At 41.6% G+C, this 19,310-nt stretch overlaps 1 protein-coding gene across 1 annotated transcript; it reads left to right on the top strand.

Moving 5' to 3' along the window:
* Positions 1-4,255: 4,255 nt before the first annotated feature.
* On the top strand, positions 4,256-7,909 carry LOC147086917 (putative G protein-coupled receptor 139). Its single transcript, XM_085978010.1, has 2 exons — positions 4,256-4,367; positions 6,041-7,909. The coding sequence occupies exons 1-2, from the start codon at positions 4,256-4,258 to the stop codon at positions 6,937-6,939; spliced, it is 1,011 nt and encodes a 336-aa protein (XP_085834136.1). The 3' UTR covers positions 6,940-7,909.
* Positions 7,910-19,310: the final 11,401 nt, after the last annotated feature.

The raw sequence follows: 19,310 nt of genomic DNA, 5'->3' as shown, positions 1-19,310 counted from the left end.
AAGGGCTAATCAATAATCTTGTGGTAAAGGGTTATTCAGCGACAATGACCATAATATGATTGAATTTTATACTATTTTGACAGTGATGTAGTCCAATCTGAAACTAAGGTCTTCAATCTAAACAGAGGTATCTACAAGGGTATGAGAGACAATTTGGCCATGGTAGATTGGTAGACTACACTAAAATGTATGAAGGTGGACATACAATGGCTAACATTCAAGGAAATAATGAATAATTTGTTGCAAACATATATACCTCTAGGGCATAAAAACCCGAAAGGAAAAGTAATCCAACCATGGCTAACAAAATAAATTAAAGCTAGTATTAAGTCAATGGAGGAAGCTTATCAAGTTGGCAGAAAAAGCGGTCAGCCTGAGGATTGGGATCTTTTTAGAAATCAGCAAAGGGAGACCAAGAAATTGATAAAGAAAGGGAAAATGGAATATCAGCAAAAATAGCGAAAAATATAAAAACGGATTGTAAAAGCTTCTATAGGTATGTTAAAAGGTAAAGACTGGCGAAGGTAAATGTAGGCCCTTTACAGTCAGAGATGGGAGAATTTATAATGGGGAATGAGGAAATGGCAGTGAAATTAAATAAATACATTGTTTCTGTCTTCATGGAGGAAGACCCAAAAAAGCTCTCAGAAATAAGGAGAAAATAAAGGGTCTGGCGAGATTGAGGAACTTAAAGAAATTATTATTAGTAAAAAAACATTACTAGCAAAATTAATGGGACTAAATGTCGATAAATCTCAAGGACTGGATGACCTTTATCCTAGGGTTTTGAAAGAGGTGGCCATTGGGATATTGAACGCATTGGTTGTCAACTTCCAGCATTCTATAGATTCTGGAATGGTACCTGCAGATTGGAGGATAGCAAATGTAACCCCGCTATTTAAGAAGGGAGTGAGAGAGGAAACGGTGAACTACAGATCTGTTAGCCTCACATCAGTAGTTGGGAAAATGCTGGAATCTAGTATAAAGAATGAAATAACTGGACACTTAGAAACTAATAGTAAGATTGGGCAGAGTCAACATGGATTTAAGAAAGGGAAGTCCTGTTTGAAAAACCTATTGGAGATCTTTGAGGATGTAACTAGTGGAGTAGACAAAGGGGAATCATTAGATGTGGTGTATTTAGATTTTCAGAAGGCCTTCGATAAGGTCCCACATAAGATGTTGGTGAACAAAATTAGGGCACATGGAATTGGGGGTAATATACTAGCATGGATTGAGAATTGGTTAACAGACAGAAAACAGGGTGTCGGGATAAACGGGTCTTTTTCAGGATGGCAGGCTTTGACTAGTGGGGCACGCAAGGATCGGTGCTTTGGCCCCAGCTATTCACAATCTATACCAATGATTTGGATGAGGGGACTAAATTTCCAAATTTGCTGATGACACAAAGCTAGGTGGCAGTGTCAGTTGCAAAATGTATGTGACGAGGCTTCAAGGGGATCTCGACAGACTCAGTGAGCGGGCGAGAACATGGCAGATGGCTTATAATGTGGATAAATGTAAAGTTATCCACATTATAAGTTATCCACTTCAGTAGAACAAACAGAAAGGCAGAGTATTTCCTATATGGTGAAAGATTGGGGAATGCAGATGATCAAAGCGACCTGGGTGTCCTTGTAAATGAATCTCTGAAAGTGAATGTGAAGGTGCAGCAAGCCATTAGGAAGGCAAATGGTATGATAGCCTTCATTACAAGAGGATTTGAGTACAGGTGTAAAGAAGTCTTACACCAATTATATAGGGCCTTGCTGAGACCACACCTGGAGTAGTGTGTACAATTGTGTTCTCTTTACCAAAGGAAGGATATAATTGCCATAGAGGGAATGCAACAAAGGTTCACGAGATTGATTCCTGGGAGAGCGGGACTGTCGTATGAGAAGAGATGGAGTAAACTAGAGCTGTGTTCTCTTGAATTCAGAAAAATGAGAGGAGATCTCATTGAAGCATACAAAATTATTACAGGGCTTGATAGGGTGGATGCTGGGAGAATGTTTTCCTTGGCTCGGGTGTCTAGAACCTGGGAGCACAGCCTCAGGATAAAGGGTTGGGCATTCAGGACTGAGATGAGAAGAAATTTCATCACATAAAGGTGGAGAATCTTTGGAATTCTCTACCCAAGAGGGCAGTGGAGGCTCAGTCATTGGATATATTCAAAACAGAAGCCGATAGATTTCTGACTAGTAAGGGCGTCAAGGGATATGGCGATAAGGCTGGTGAATGCAATTGAAGCAGAAGGTCAGCCATGATCTAATTGAATGGCGGAGCAGGCCCAAAGGGCCAAATGACCTACTCCTGCTCCTATTTCTTATGTTCTTATGTTCATAAAAGACAAGGGTGAATTCTAACGTCTTACAACTATAACCATACAAAGATCACAAAGAGTAGCTTCTGAGATCTAGCACCATTAAGCTGTTCAGCACTCTGGAACAAAGACAGCTTTCTATACATCCCAAATTTCCTACCCCAAAGGTATATTTGGACAGATAAGACATCATGTTTTTTCTTAATTTATTGCCCATCCCTAATTGCCCTTGAGAAGGTGGTGGTGAGCCACCTTCTTGAACCGCTGCAGTCAATCTTTGGAAGATATTCACACAGTGCTGTTAGGGAGGGAGTAACAGGATTTTGACCAAGCAAAGATGAAGGATAGGCGATATACTTCTAAATCAGGATAGTGTGTGACTTGGAGGGAAGCTTGGAGGTGGTAGTGTTCCCACACACCTGCTGCCCTTGTTATTCTAGGTGGAAGATGTCAGAGGATTGGGAGGTGCTGCCGAAGAAGCCTTGGCGAGTTGCTGCAGTGCATCTTGTAGTAGTACACACTGCAGCCACGGTACACCGGTTGTGGAGCGAGTGAATGTTTAAGGTGGTGGATGGGGTGCCAATCAAGCGGGCTGCTTTGTCCTGGATGGTGTCCAACTTCTTGAGTGTTGTTGGAGCTGCACTCATCCAGGCAATTGGAGCGTAATCCATCACACTCCTGACTTGTGCCTTGTAGATGGTGGAAAGGCTTTGGGGATTCAGGAGGTGGGACACTCGCCACAGAATACCTAGCCTCTGAAATGCTTTTGTACCCATAGTATTTATGCGGCTGGTCCAGTTATTTTGTCGTCAATATTGACCCTCATGATGTTGATGGTGGGGGATTCAGCGATGGTACTCCCGTTGAATGTCAAGGGGTGGTGGTTAGACTCTCGCTTGTTGGAGATAGTCATTGCCTGGCACACCTTTGGTGCAAATATTACCTGCCAATTATCAGCCCAAGCTTCAACGCTGTCCAGGTGTTGTTGCATGTGGACATGGTCTGTTTCATTATCTGAGTAGTTGTGAATGGCACTGAACACTGTGCAGTCATCATGGAACATCGCCATTTTTGACCGTATTTTGGAGGGAAAGTCATTGATGAAGCAGCTGAAGATGGTTGGGCCTAGGGCACTGTCCTGAGGAAATCCTGCAGCGATGTCCTGGGGCTGTGATGATTGGCCTTCAACCACCATAACCATCTTCCTTAGTGCTAGATCTGGCTCCAGCCAGTGGAGAATTTCCCCCTGATTCCCATTGACTTCAGTTTTACTAGGGCTCCTTGATGCCACACTCGGTCAAATGCTGCCTTGATGTCAAGGGCAGTCCCTCTCACCTCACATCTGGAATTCAGCTCCTGTGTCCATGTTTGGACCAAGGCTGTAATGAGGTCAGGAGCCAAGTGATCTTGGCGGAACCCAAACTGGGCATCAGTGAGCAGGTTATTGGTCAGTAAGTGCAGCTTGATAGCACTGTCGATGGCACCTTCCATCACTAATATCCATCTTCACTTCTCCTCTCAACAATGTGAAGTCAATCCATTTTGTTCTTCTTTTATTCCTTCCGTTTATCTTTCACTTTCTCGTCATTTGCTCTGACTTTTAGTTCAATGCAGGAAGACAAACTCCGTTCTGCCTGTTCTGCCCTCGGTATTTCACGGCCTGGTGAAATATTGCACATTTGTTCAGTTTTAATTTAAAGCTGTGTACATTAAGGTGAGCTAGATTGTTTTTCACTAAAGTTTTGTGGTGACGACGGTTTAATGTGTCTGTTTGTTCACTGACTAATTATTCTCAGTTACAATGATGTCTAATGATGTCGCTCGGGGATTTCTCTCTGCTTTATTTAAGGAGCTCCCTTCACTGTGTCACATCACACATTCAGCGTGTTGCCTCCAGCAGAAATACCAGCAGCCACTCACAGAAGGGAAGGCATGGTATCGAAAATCTCTTTTGAAAATGTTTTTGAAGCTATACGGATAAGACTTATATTTCAGGATATACAAAAGATTTATTATCCCAGCCTCGCTCTCGTTGGAGTTCCTAGTAAGTATCTATGACCAGTTAATAATTCTATAAACTATGTTAATCTGTAATATTTTTCTTGCTCTTTATGGTGGGATATTGAGTTATTAATATAATCTATTTTTCAAGTTGATGCAACTTTGTTATGCATGGTTTGTTGTTTAAAATTACTGGAACCTCCTCGTTACTGTTGCAGCTGCTGGTATGTCTCTGTATCCAGCTATTAGTTCTGTAAATCTTGTTTAACTGCCTTTGTCTCATTTTCATTCCCCATCCTTTCCCTGCTGCTTTTGGCTAATGATTCTGAACGAGATACGGTGTTAACAAAATTTTAGTGTTCTACATTAACTCAAGAAAATATATTGGACGAGATACTTTAACGAATTTCAGGCTGCTCTCCACACTGAACATTTGTAACCGATCAGACGATTGTTTTAATGGATTAGCAGGCTTTTCACCTTCTGAGCGTTGTGGTTCCTTACACAGAGTCACATCAATAATTCTGGGAGATCACAAACACATCCTTCAATTTCTGAAATAGCCGCTAATCATTCAGTTCAAGTCAGTGTCTCTTTTTCCACCATCTCCAGGTCTACATGAATGTCATTGCTTCTGCCGGTTAGAAAATGATTACAGGATAATTTACATTCTCACAAAAAGTTCATTCAGTCAGATTTCAATACTTTTATTTCCCATCTTTGTTTTGAATTTATAATGGGATCCCATGCCCGTCAGGCACACTACAGTAGGTCACTCAGTGAAACCAAGAGTGATTCTCTATTGCCTCCTGCTCTACTTCTGGATAAACTTTGCCAGCTGATTGCAACTGAAGTACTGAGGATAAGAAAATTCATTAATATTTTCCCGTCTAATATTCTATGCACAAGTTGGAAACCAGCTGCTGAAAAGTTACAAGGATAATCTTCCATTTGCTTTTAGACACTTTACAAAAGTATTCGGCGGCACTTTGCCTGTTGGATAAGTCACCTGATTTCGATGATAATGAACGCATTTAGTGGGAAATTACCTGGTCAAAGATAACTAATTATTTTAATTCAGGGACCCTACTTTCTGATGTTATTTGTAATATTATTTGGAAAATCTTCCTAAAGATGGGCTACAATTTAAGTGTTTCAGCAAGAATGCAGAAAGCACAATCTTCCAAACACTTCTTATGCACCAGTTATCTTTATAACTGCAGTGCACTTGGATATTACCTTAGTATTTACATGGTACATTAGAGCATTTGGAATACAATTGCCTGCTACTATTGCATGTTAAGCTTGTAGTTTCTGTATTTTGCCGTTGCATTCATTTTCATTTCTGAATATAATGAATATTCTAACCAGGAGCAGGAATCCAAGCTGGATTTCCCACTCCCAAACACAGGGGCACAGAAGCGAAATCCTGAGAGGTTCTGGTCCTTTGTGTCCCTGGTACCTCGAGTGGTGCTTTTGTCTGCTGTGCTAAAGGTAGATCTTTCAGTTCATCTCTCATTGATTAAATATCTGTTACTTTCATGTTGTATTTATTCGCATTTCACTTATTGATTCTGCAATGTATTAGAGGTGATATAATTAGATTATTTCATTGAATTTCGCTAATGATTTGCAGATTTCACACAGAATTCCGTCAAACTGCTGCTTTTCTCACAGCCAGATGTATAATTTGCCTGTTTTTTCCCTTCCTCACAGTTAACTTAGTGACGATTGTGATCCTGTCCAGGGGAGCGTGCGGTCTCTCCAAATGTGTCACTCGCTACCTGGTGGCCATGGCAACGGCGGATCTACTGGTCATTATATTGGACCTGATACTGAGACACATTCCAATTGTTTATCGGGAACAGTTCCTTTTCCTGGAGTCCATCCGCATCTGTAATATCCACGCTGCCCTGCTGTTCGCAGCCACAGACTGTTCTGTCTGGTTCACCGTCACTTTCACCTTTGATCGATTTGTGGCCATTTGTTGTCAGAAGCTGAAAACTAAATATTGCACCGAGAAAACTGCGGCTGTGGTTCTGGGAACAGTGACTGTGCTGAGCGGTTTAAAGGACATCACCTGGTATTTTATACAGATGGATGTGTATGCTCTTGTCAATTTCCCCGCGTTTTGTGGTAGAGAGAATAGAGTTACACTTTCACAGATATGGGGAGCAATCGAAGTCCTTCATTATATTCTAACCCCGTGTGTCCCATTTGTTCTGATTCTGCTGCTCAATGCTCTCACTGTCAGATACATTTTAGTGGCCAGCAGAGCCCGCAGGAGACTCCGGGATCATAGCAGTGGGGAGAGTCCCAGAGACCCAGAGATGGAGAGCCGCAGGAAATCCATCATTTTACTCTTTGTTATCTCGGGGAATTTCATCCTGTTATGGTTAATATTTACAGTTTGTTTAATAGTTATACGAATGTGGTGGTTGGGGCTCAGCTCTGTTAATCCGTCTTTTTTTGTTGTAGAAATTGGATTCATGCTCCAACTGCTGAGTTGCTGCACAAACACCTGTATTTATGCCGTGACTCAGTCTAAGTTCAGAGAGGAGTTGAAGAATATGGTGAAATATCCATTTACTCTAATCGTAAAATACATGAAATGATGAAAAAAACTGGAGGCTTTCCAACATCTGGGCCAGTCTGCTCTCACCTGGGTTCTGTGATACAGCCACATTGGGACTTGACTGCTTTCTCCACGGGGTCTGTGATAAGTAGAGTGTGGAATTGAAGCCTGTCCTGGAGTTAGAGTTTAGGGAGCTAGGAAAGAGGTTAAAAAGCAGGACCTCAAAGGTAATAATCTCTGGAATACTACCAGTGTCACGTGCTAGTGAGTTCAGGAATAGGAAGATCGAGCAGATGAATGCGTGGCTGGAGAGATGGTGTAGGACGGAGGGCTTTAGATTCCTGGGGAACTAGAACCGTTTCTGGGGGAGGTGGGACCTTTACAAGCCAGATTGTTTGAACCTCACCGGGAACAGGACCAATATTCTCGCGGGAGGCTTTGTTAGATCTGTTGGAGAGGGTTTAAACAAGCTTGGCAGGGGGATGGGAACCTAAGTATAGAGTCAATAGGGAGGGAAGAAAAACTGGAATTGGAAAACAAAAACGTAGAAAATTAATTGGAAGGACAGAGGAATCAAGGGCTAGGTAGTAGTCAACAAGGAGGTTTGCCTGTAATAATAATAATAATGGTATATACATCAATGCAAGGAGTATAGCGAACAAGGCAGATGAGCTGAGGGCACATGTAGATATTTGGGACTATGATATTATAGCTATTACAGAGACGCGGCTGAAAGAGGGGCAGGTATGTCAGCTCAACATTTTCAGATTATATTGATTAAATAAACTATTACATCCATGAGGAGGGATGTTATGTTGGAGGCATCATCAAACGAGGCCATTTGGGTCGAATTGAAGAACAAAAAAGGGGCGATCACACTGCTGAGAGTGTACTACAGACCCCCTTAACAGTGAGAGGGAGATAAAAGAATTAATATGTGGAAAATTTCTGAGAAGTAGAAAAAATATAGGGCAATAATAGGGGATTTCAACTACCCCAATAATAATTGGGATAAAATTATTGTGAATGGTATAGAAGGTGCGAAGTTCCTAATATGCATCCAGAAGAACGTTTTTAGCCAGTATGTAGCAAGCCCAACAAGGGAGGATGCGGTTCTGGACTTCGTTTTAGGGAATGAAGCTGGACAGGTATCAATGGGGGAGCATTTTGGTGCTAGTGACCATAATTCTGTTAGATTTAAGGCAGTTGTAGAAAAGGACAAGAATAGACCAGGAATAAAAATTCTAAATTGGGGAAAAGCAAATTCGTCTAGGCTCAGAGGGGATTTAACCATAGTAGTCTGGAAGCAGCTACTCGAAGGTAAATCAGTGTCAGAGCAGTGGAAGGCATTCAAGGAGGAGATCCGGAGGGTTCACACCATATATGTGCCCTTAAAGAATAATGGTGGCACTAACAAATCTAGAGCCCCCTGATGTCTAGAGACATAAAGTGTAGGAGAAAGAAAAAAAGGGAGGCGTATGATAGATACCGAGGGCTAAATACTCCAGAATCTTTAGAGGAGTACAGAAAGTGCAGGGCATCAATTAAAAAGGATATTAGGAAAGCAAAGAGAGAGCATGTAAAATTGATGGCAAGTAAAATAAAGGAAAACCCAAAGATGTTTTATGAATATGTTAAGATTAAGAGGATAACTAAAGAAAGTGTAGGGCCTATTAGAGTTGATGAGGGTAATGTGTGAGTGGAGGTGGGAGACCTCGGTCGGGTTCTTAATAAATACTTTGCGTCTGCCTTCACAAAGGAGAGGGGTGAAGCAGGCATTGCTATTGGGGGGGCGGTGGAGTGAGAAATATTAGATGAAATAAACATAGTGAGAGAGGAAGTATTAAAGGTTTAGCAGCTTTAAAAGTGGATACATCCCCAGGCCCGGATGAAATGTATCCCAGGCTGTTAAGCGAAACAAAAGAGGAAATAGCAAAGGCCCTGACCATCATTTTTCAATCCTCTCCGGCTTCAGGAGTGGTGCCGGAGGACTGGAGGACTGCTAATGTGGTACCCTTGTTTAAAAAGTGAGAAAATGATAGACCGAGTAATTACAGGCCAGTCAGCCTAACCTCGGTGGTGGGAAAATTATAGGAAGGAATTCTGAAGGACAGGATAAACCTTCATTTAGAAAGACACGGATTAATCAAGGATATTCAGCACGGATTTCTTAAGGGAAGGTCATGTCTGACAAACTTGATTACATTTTTTGAGGAGGTAACAAGGAGGGTAGTGCATTTGATATAGTGTATATGGACATTAGTAAGGCTTTTGATGATTTCCACATTGCAGACTGATCACGAAGTTGAAAGCCCATGGGATCCTGTGCAAAGTATCATGTTGGTTTCAAAACTGGCTCAGAGGCAGGAAGCAAAGGGTAATGATTGATGGTTATTTTTGTGACTGGAAAGCTGTTTCCAGTGGGGCTCTGCAGGGCTCAGTAGTAGGTTCCTTGCCTTTTGTGGTATAAATCAATGATCTAGATTTGAATATATGGGGTATGATTAAGAAGTTTGCTGTTGATAATAAAATCGGCTGTGCGGTTGAGACTGAAGAAGGAAGCTGTAGACTGCAGGAAGATATCAATAAATTGGTCACGTGGGCAGGACTGTGGCAAATGGAATTCAATCCGGAGAAGTGTGAGGTAATGCATTTTGGGAGGTCTATCAGGGAAAGGGAATACACATTAAATGGTAGGACACTGAGTAGTGTAGAGGAACAAAGGGACCTTGGAGTGCATGTCCACAGATCCCTGAAGGTAGCAGGCCAGGTAGATAAGGTGGTTAAGAAGGCATATGGAATGCATGACTTTATTAGCCGTGGCATAGAATACAAGAGCAGGGGGGGTTATGCTTCAACTGTATGAAACACTAATCAGGCATCAGCTAGAGTACTGCGTGCAGTTCTGTTCACCACATTACAGGAAAGATGTGATTGCACTAGAGAGGGTACAAAGGAGATTTACAAGGATGTTGCCAGGAGCAGATAATCTTAGCTATGAGGAAAGACTTGATAGGCTGGGTTTGTTTTCCTTGGAACAGAGGAGGCTGAGGGGAGAACACATTGAGGTGTTAAAAATTATGAGTGGCCTAGATAAAGTGGATAGAAAGGACGTATTTCCCTTAGTAGTGAGGTCAAAAACCAGGGGGCTCAAATTTAAAGTAATTGGTGGAAGGTTTAGAGGCGATTTGAGGGGAAATTTCTTCACCCAAAGGGTTGTGAGGGAATCGAACTCACTGCCTGAAAGGGTGGTAGAGGCAGGAACCTTAACCACATTTAAAAAGTACTTGGATGTGCACTTGGAATGCCCTAACCTGCAGGGCTATGGACCCAGAGCTGGGAAGTGGGATTAGGCTGGACAGGTCTTTGTTGGCCGGCGTGGACATGATGGGATGAAATGGCCTCATTCCATGCTGGAAAATTCTATGATTCTACGGTGATTAACAAGTTTGAGGCTCATGGAATAGATGGTTCAGTGGCAGCTTGGATAAGGAATTTGCTTAAGGCTGGAAAACAGAGTGTTTGGTATGTGGCTGTTTTTCAGACTGGGGAATGGCAGACAGTGGTGTTCCCCAACGGTCAGTTCTGGGGCCACTGCTTTCTTCTTGATATATATAAATGACCTGGATATTGGAATAGCGAGTGAATCTCTAAATTTGCCGATGACACCAATCTTGGGGACATGGCAAACAGTGATGATGAAACCAATCGACTGCAGCAGGGCATCGAAAGGCTAGCAGAATGGGCAGAAAAGTGGCAGATGGAATTTAATAAAGAGAACTTTGAAGTGATGCATTTTGGCAGAAGGAAATAGGGAGAAGCAATATACTTTTAATGGCACACTTTTAAAGAGAGTACAGGGACAGATGGACCTGGGAGTTAAAGAGCATATGTCCCTGAAGGTGGCAGGGCATTTTGAGAGAGTGGTTAGCAAAACATATGGGATCTTGGGCTTCATAAATAGAGTCATTGAGTATAAAAGTAGAGAAGTTATGCTGAATTTTATAAAGCTCTGGTTAGGCCACAACTGGAGTATTGCATCCAGTTCTGGTCAGCACACCTTAGGAAGGATGTGAACGTCATTGGGAGGGTATAGTGGAGATTTAACAGAATGGTTCCGGGGATGGGGGCGCTTTGCAGCAAGGATATGATGGAAAAGTTGTATTGTTTTCATGAGAACAAAGGAGGTTGAGGGTTGTTTTGATAGAAGTGTACAAGATTATGCCGGGTTTGGATAGGCTAGTCGGTGAAAGGCTGTTCCCACTAGCTGATAGTACAAGGACTGGCAGACACAGATTTAAGGTTTTGGGGATGTGAGGAAAAACCGTTTTATGCAGCGATTTAGAGGACCTGGAACTCGCTGCCGACAGAAGTGTTGGAAGTGGAGACACTCATTGTTTTCAAGGAGCAACTGGATAGTCAATTCAGCGAAATAAACTTGCAAGTCTACGGGGATAGAGCGGTGGAATGGGACTCAATGGATTGCTCTACAGAGAGCCGGCAAGAACGCGATGTGCTGAATGGCCTCCATCTGTGCCATTGTGACTCGATGACTCTATGACTCCATCATTAAAACCGTATATTTCCACCTTTGTAACATCGCCTAATTCTGCCCCTGCTTCAGCTCATCTACTGCTAAAAGCTCATCCATGCCCTTGTTACCTCTAGACCTGACTATTCCAATGCACTCATAAGAACATAAGAAATAGGAGCAGGAGTCGGCCATTTGGCCCTTCGACTCTGCTCCGCCATTCAATCAGATCATGGCTGAACTTCTGCCTCATCTCCATTTTCCTGCACTATCCCATATCACTTGATTCCCTTAATATCCAAACATCTATCAATCTCTATGCTGAATATACTCAACGACTAAGCCTCCACAGCCCTAATTCCAAAAATTCACCACCCTCTGAGTGAAGAAAGTTCTCCTCATTTCAGCCCTAAATGGTCGACCCCTTATTCTAATACTGTGACCCCTGGTCACCGTAGCCTGTGGAACCACCTGTCAAGCCCTGTAAGAATAATGTGTGTTTCAATGAAATCACATCTCATTCTTCTAAACTTTAATTAATATAGTCCTAGTCTACTAAATCTCTCCTCATAGGATAATCCTCCATCCCAGGAATCAGTCTGGTGAATATTTGTTGCATTCCCTCTATGGCAAGAATATCCTTCATAGGTAAGGAGACCAAAACTGTACACAATACATAGATACATAGAAGATAGGAGCAGGAGTAGGCCATTCGGCCCTTCGAGCCTGCTCCACCATTCAATGAGATCATGGCTGATCATCCAAATTCAGTACCCGTTCCCTGCCTTCTCCCCATATCCCTTGATCCCTTTAGCCTTAAGAAATATATCCAACTCTTTCTTGAATATACTTAATGAACTGGCCTCCACCGCCCTCTGTGGCAGAGAATTCCACAGGTTCACCACTCTCTGGGTGAAGAAATTCCTCCTCATTTCAGTCCTAAATGGCTTACCCCTTATCCTTAGACTATGACCCCTGGTTCTGGACTCCCCGGCCAGCAGAAACTTCCTTCCTGCATCTAGTCTGTCCAGGCCTGACAGAATTTTATAGGTTTCGATGAGATCCCCTCTCAATCTTCTAAACTCCAGTGAGTATAAGCCCAATCGACACAATCTCTCCTCATACGTCATTCCTGCCATCCCAGGTATCAGCCTGGTGAATCTTCGCTGCACTCCTTCCATGGCAAGAACGTCCTTACTCAGGTAAGGCGACCAAAACTGCACACAATACTCAAGGTGTGGTCTCACCAAGGCCCTGTACAACTGCAGCAAGACATCCTTGTTCTTGTACTCAAACCTTCTTGCTACAAAGGCCAACATACCATTTGCCTTCTTAACCGCCTGCTGCACCTGCATGCTTACCTTCAGCGACTGGTGTACAAGAACACCCAGGTCTCTTTGCACTTCCCCTTCTCCCAATCTATTACCATTCAAATAATAATCTGCCTTCCTGTTTTTGCCTCCAAAGTGGATAACCTCACATTTATCCACATTATAGTGCATTTGCCATGTTTCTGCCCAATCACCCAACCTGTCCAAATCGTGCTGGAGTTTCATGACATCCTCCTCACAGCATATCCTCCCCCCCAGCTTTGTGTCGTCTGCAAATTTGGAGATAATACATCCAATTCCCTCGTCCAGATCATTAATATATATTGTGAACAGCTGGGGTCCTAGGACCGATCCTTGCGGTACCCCACTAGTCACTGCCTGCCACTCAGAAAATGACCCGTTTCTTCCAACTCTTTGCTTTCTGACTGCCAACCAGTTCTCTATCCAAGTCAATACCTTGCCCCCAATCCCATGTGCCTTAATTTTGCACGCTAATCTCTTATGCGGGACCTTATCGAAAGCCTTCTGAAAGTCCAAATACACCACATCCACTGGTTCTCCCTTATCTATTTTACCAGTTACATCCTCAAAAAATTCCAGTAGATTAGTCAAGCATGATTTACCTTTTGTAAATCCATGTTGACTTTGTCCGATCCAGTCACTGCTTTCCAAGTGCTCTGCTATTACATCTTTTATAATGGACTCTAGCATTTTCCCCACTACCGATGTCAAGCTTACCGGTCTATATTTCCCCACCTTTTCTCTACCACCTTTTTTGAATAGTGGGGTAACATTAGCTACCCGCCAATCCATGGGTACCGTTCCAGAGTCTATCGAGTTCTGGAAGATGACCAGCAATGCATCTACTATTTCTAGGGCCACTTCCTTAATTACCCTGGGATGTAGATTATCAGGCCCTGGGGATTTATCGGCCTTCAGTCCCATCAAATTTCCTAACACCATTTCCCTACAAATACTGATTTCTTTCAGTTCCACCCTTTCATCAGACCCTATGTTCCCCAACATCTCTGGGAGGTTATTTGTGTCCTCCTTTGTGAAGACAGAACCAAAATATGTACTTAGTTGGTCTGCCATTTCTTTGTTCCCCATTATAAATTCCCCCGATTCTGACTGCAGGTTTGGTCTCACCAGGGCCCTATATAATTGCAGTAAGTCGTCTTTAATCTTATACTCAAATCCTCTTGTAACAAAGGCCGAAATATCACTTCTCTAATTGCTTGCTGTACCTGCTCGTTAACTTTCAGTGATTCATGTACAAGGACACCCAGGTCCCTCTGAACAATAACATTTCCCAATCTCTCATCATTTAACAACTGCTCTGCTCTTCTATTTTTCCCATCAAAGTTGGTAACTTCACATTTCTCCACGTTATATTCCATTTGCTATGTTTGTGCTCACTCACTTTGCTTGTCCATATCCCCATGAAGCCTCCTTGCATCCTCATCACAATTTACGATCCCACCCAGTTTTGTATCATCTGCAATCTTGGATATGGTCCCCTCATCCAAATCATTGATGTAGATTGTGAATAGCTGAGCCCTAATCACTGATCATTGTGGTACGCCTCTAGTTACAGCCTGCCAAACCGAAAATGACCCGTTTATTCCTACACTCTGTTTTCTGTCCGTTAACCAATCCTCAATCCATGCTAGTATATTAACCGCAATCCGATGACCACTAACTTTGTTTAATAACCTCTTGCATGGCACCTTATCGAATGCCTTCTGAAAATCCAAATACACCACATCCACGGGTTCCCCCACTCCTGGCTGGTGTACCATGTTTTAAACTCCATAAACTTGAGTTCATCCAAAACTCGGCTTCCCGTGTCTTTAATCGCACCATGTCCTGAATACCCAGCAAACCTGTGCTTGCTGACCTACATTAGTTCCCAGTTAAGCAATGCCTCGATTTCAAAATTTTCTATCCTTTTTCCCAAAACCCTCCATGGCCTCGGCCCTCCCAATCACTGTAATCTCCTTCAGCCCCACAACACCCTGAGATATCTGCACTCCTCTAATTCTGGCTTCCTGAGCATCCCTGATTATAATCGCTCCACCATTGGTGGCCATGCCTTCTGTTGCCTGGGCCCTAAGCACCGGAATTCCCTGCCTAAACCTTTCTGCCTCGCTAACTCTCTCTCCACCTATAAGACGCTCATTAAAATCTATCACTTTGACCAACCCTTTGTTCACCTGCCCTAATATTTCCTTATATAGCTCGGTGTCCATGTTGTTTCCACCTGTGAATCGCCTTGTGACGTTTCACTGCATTAAAGGCTCTATATAAAAACATGTTGTTGTTGTTTGATGCTCACAGACAGTAAACAATGGACTATTCATATAATGGCACAGATAAGATTTCTGAAAGGTCACAGGTGCACATTGAGCAACATATGCAAACAAGAGTGAGGCGACAAAGAGCTCTTAAGAACATAGGAACAGGAGGAGGCCATTCAGCCCCACGAGCCTGCTCCACCATTCAATTAGATCATGGCTGATCTGTACCTTAACTCCAACTACCCATCTTGTTCCCGTATCCCTTAATACGCTTACCCAGAAAAAATCGATAAATCTCAGGCCTGAAATTTTCAATTGACCCCCAGCTTCAACAGCATTTTGTGAGAGAGAGTTCCAGATTTCCACTACGCTTTGTGTGAAGAAGTGTTTCCTGGCATCATCCCTGAACGACCCAACTCTAATTTCAAGGTTATGCCCCCTTGTTCTGGACTCCCCCCACCAGAGGAAATAGTTTCTATCTACCATATCAAATCTTTTAATCATCTCAAACACCTCAATTATATTGCAACTTAATCTTCTATCTTTGAGGGAATACAAGCCCAGTCTGTGCAACCTGTCCTCATAATTTAACCCTTTCAGCCCAGGTATCATTCTGGTGAATCTGTGCTGTACCCTCTCCCAGGCCAGTATATCCCTGCTGAGGTGCAGAGCCCAGGAATTAATGCAGTATCCAGATGCGGTCTAAACCGAAATATACACAGCTTTAGTATAATTTTCCTCCATTTATATTCCAGCCCCTTGACTTAAGGGATAGCCGTGTAAGATATAAACATTATTTGTTGCTTCCTGTCCATTAGTTTTCCTAATATAACATGCTCGACGGACTGAATGGCCTTTTCCTGTTCCTGTGTAATATGCTCGACGGGATGAATGGGCTCCTGCTGTTGCTAATGCAGACTCGAGGAGCTGAATGGCCTCCTCTTCTTCCTGTGCAGCAGGCTCAAAGGTCTGAATGGCCTACTCTTGTTCCTGTGTAACGAACTGGAGAGGCTGAATGGCCTTCTCCTGTTCCTATGTAACAGCCTCAAAGGACTGAATGGCCTCCTCTTGTTCCTGTGTAAGAGGCTCAAAGGGCTCAATGGCCTCCACTTGTTACTAATGTAACAAACTGGAGAGGCTGAATGGCCTCCTCCATTCCCTGATGTATAGGGAAGCATTGTCATAATATCATTGGACTAGTAAACCAGAGGCATGGAATAATGATCGAGAGACGGGAGTTCAAATGCCACCACGGCAGCTGGGGAATCTAAATACAGTTAATTAAATAAATCTTGAATAAAAAGCTAGTATCAGTAATGGTGACCATGAAACTATCGGGTTGTCGTTAATAACCAAGCTGGTTCACTAATTTATTTTACTCAAGGAAATCTGTCATCTTTACCTGGTCTGCAGTGATTCAGAGATTTAATGAATCTTTCATTCATCGAGTGTTTCAGGGAATCCTTGTTATCAGACTCAGAACATCAATGAAACTTTCATTCATCGAATGTTTCAGTGAATCATTGTTTTAATTCATTCAGAGATTCAATGACTCTTGCATTCATCGAGTGTTTCATTGAATCCTTGTTTTCAGTGAATCAGAGATTCAATGAATTGTTCATTCATCGAGTGTTTCAGTGAGTACTTGGTTTCAGTGATTCAGAGATTCAATTAATCGTTCATTCATTGAGTGCTTCAGTGAATCCTTGTTTTCAGTGATTCAGAAATACAATGAAGCTTTCATTCACAGAGTGTTTCAGTAAAACCTTGTTTTCAGTGATACAGAGATTCATTGAATTCTTCATTCATCGAGTGTTTCAGTGAATCCTTGTTTTCAATGATTCAGCAATACAATGAAACTTTCAATCATCGCATCTTTCAGTGAATCCTTGATTTCAGTGATTCAGAGACTCAATGCATTGTTCATTCATCGAGTATTTCAGTGAATTTTTCTTTCAGTGCTTCACAGGTTCAATGCATCCTTCATTCATCGAGCTTTTCAGTGAATCCTTGTTTTCAGTGATTCAGATATTCAGTGAATCTTTCATTCATCAAGTGTTTCAGTGAATCCTTGTTTTCAGTGATTCAGAGATTCAATGAACCTTTCATTCATCGAGTGTTTCTTTGAATCATTGTTTTCAGTCATTCAGAGATTCAATGAATTGTTCATTCATCGAGTGTTTCAGTGAATACCTGTTTTTGTGATTCAGAGATGCAATGAACCTTGCATTCTTCGAGTGTTTCAGTGAAGCCTTGTTTTCAGTGATTCAGAGATTCAAGGAATCTTTCGTTCATCGAGTGTTTCTGTGAATCCTTGTTTTCAGTGATTCAGAGATTCAATTAATCTTTCATTGATCGAGTGTTTCAGTGAATCCTTGTTTCCAGTGATGCAGAGATTCAATTATTCTTTCATTCATCGAGTGTTTCAGTGAATTCTTGTTTTCACTGATACAGAGATTCAATGTATTGTTCATTCATCGAATGTCTCAGTGAATCCTTGTTTTCAGTGATACAGAGAATCAATAAATTGTTCTTTCATCGATTGTTTCACTGAAGATTCAATGAAATGTTCATTCATCACTTGTTCCAGTGAATCCTTTATTTCAGTGTATCTGAGATTCAATGAATCGTTCATTGATCAAGTGTTACTGTGAACCCTGTTTCCAGTGATGCAGAGATTCAATTAATCTTTCATTGATCGAGTCTTTCAGTGAATCCTTGTTTTCAGTGATTCAGAGATTCAATGTATTGTTCATTCATCGAATGTCTCAGTGAATCCTTGTTTTCAGTGATACAGAGAATCAATAAATTGTTCTTTCATCGATTGTTTCACTGAAGATTCAGTGAAATGTTCATTCATCGGTGTTTCAGTGAAGCCTTGTTTTCAGTGATTCAGAGATTCAAGGAATCTTTCGTTCATCAAGTGTTTCTGTGAATCCTTGTTTTCAGTGATTCAGAGATTCAATTAATCTTTCATTGATCGAGTGTTTCAGTGAATCCTTGTTTCCAGTGATGCAGAGATTCAATTATTCTTTCATTCATCGAGTGTTTCAGTGAATTCTTGTTTTCACTGATACAGAGATTCAATGTATTGTTCATTCATCGAATGTCTCAGTGAATCCTTGTTTTCAGTGATACAGAGAATCAATAAATTGTTCTTTCATCGATTGTTTCACTGAAGATTCAATGAAATGTTCATTCATCACTTGTTTCAGTGAATCCTTTATTTCAGTGTATCTGAGATTCAATGAATCGTTCATTGATCAAGTGTTACTGTGAACCCTGTTTCCAGTGATTCAGAGATTCAATTAATCTTTCATTGATCGAGTCTTTCAGTGAATCCTTGTTTTCAGTGATTCAGAGATTCAATGTATTGTTCATTCATCGAATGTCTCAGTGAATCCTTGTTTTCAGTGATACAGAGAATCAATAAATTGTTCTTTCATCGATTGTTTCACTGAAGGTTCAGTGAAATGTTCATTCATCGCTTGTTTCAGTGAATCCTTTATTTCAGTGTATCTGAGATTCAATGAATCGTTCATTGATCAAGTGTTTCAGTGAACCCTGTTTTCAGTGATTCAGAGATTCAATTATGCTTTCATTGATCGAGTCTTTCAGTGAATCCTTGTTTTCAGTGATGCAGAGATTCAATGATTCTTTCATTCTTCCAGTGTTTCAGTGAAGCCTTGTTTTAACTGATACAGAGATTCAATGTATTGATCATTCATCGAATATCTCAGTGAGTCCTTGTTTTCACTGATACAGAGAATCAATAAATTGTTCTTTCATCGATTGTTTCACTGAAGATTCAATGAAATGTTCATTCATCGCTTGTTTCAGTGAATCCTTTATTTCAGTGTATCTGAGATTCAATGAATCGTTCATTGATCAAGTGTTACTGTGAATCCTGTTTTCAGTGATTCAGAGATTCAATTAATCTTTCATCGATCGAGCCTTTCAGTGAATCCATGTTTTCAGTGATGCAGAGATTCAATTAATCTTTCATCGATCGAGCCTTTCAGTGAATCCTTGTTTACAGTGATGCAGAGATGCAATTATTCTTTCATTCATCCAGTGCCTCAGTGAATCCTTGTTTTCAGTGATGCAGAAAATCAATGAATTGTTCATTCATCGATTGTTTCACTGAATACCTGTTTTCAGTGATTTAGAGATTCAATGAAACTTTCATTCATCGAGTGTTTCAGTGACACCTTGTTTTCAGTGATTCGGAGATTAAGTGAAATGTTCA

This window comes from Somniosus microcephalus, unplaced genomic scaffold (genome assembly GCF_052327205.1).
Source record: "Somniosus microcephalus isolate GS21.2 unplaced genomic scaffold, FLI_Smic_1.0 unresolved_chr6, whole genome shotgun sequence".
NCBI classification, from domain to species: domain Eukaryota; kingdom Metazoa; phylum Chordata; class Chondrichthyes; order Squaliformes; family Somniosidae; genus Somniosus; species Somniosus microcephalus.
This window is presented reverse-complemented; position numbering and strand designations above follow the sequence as displayed.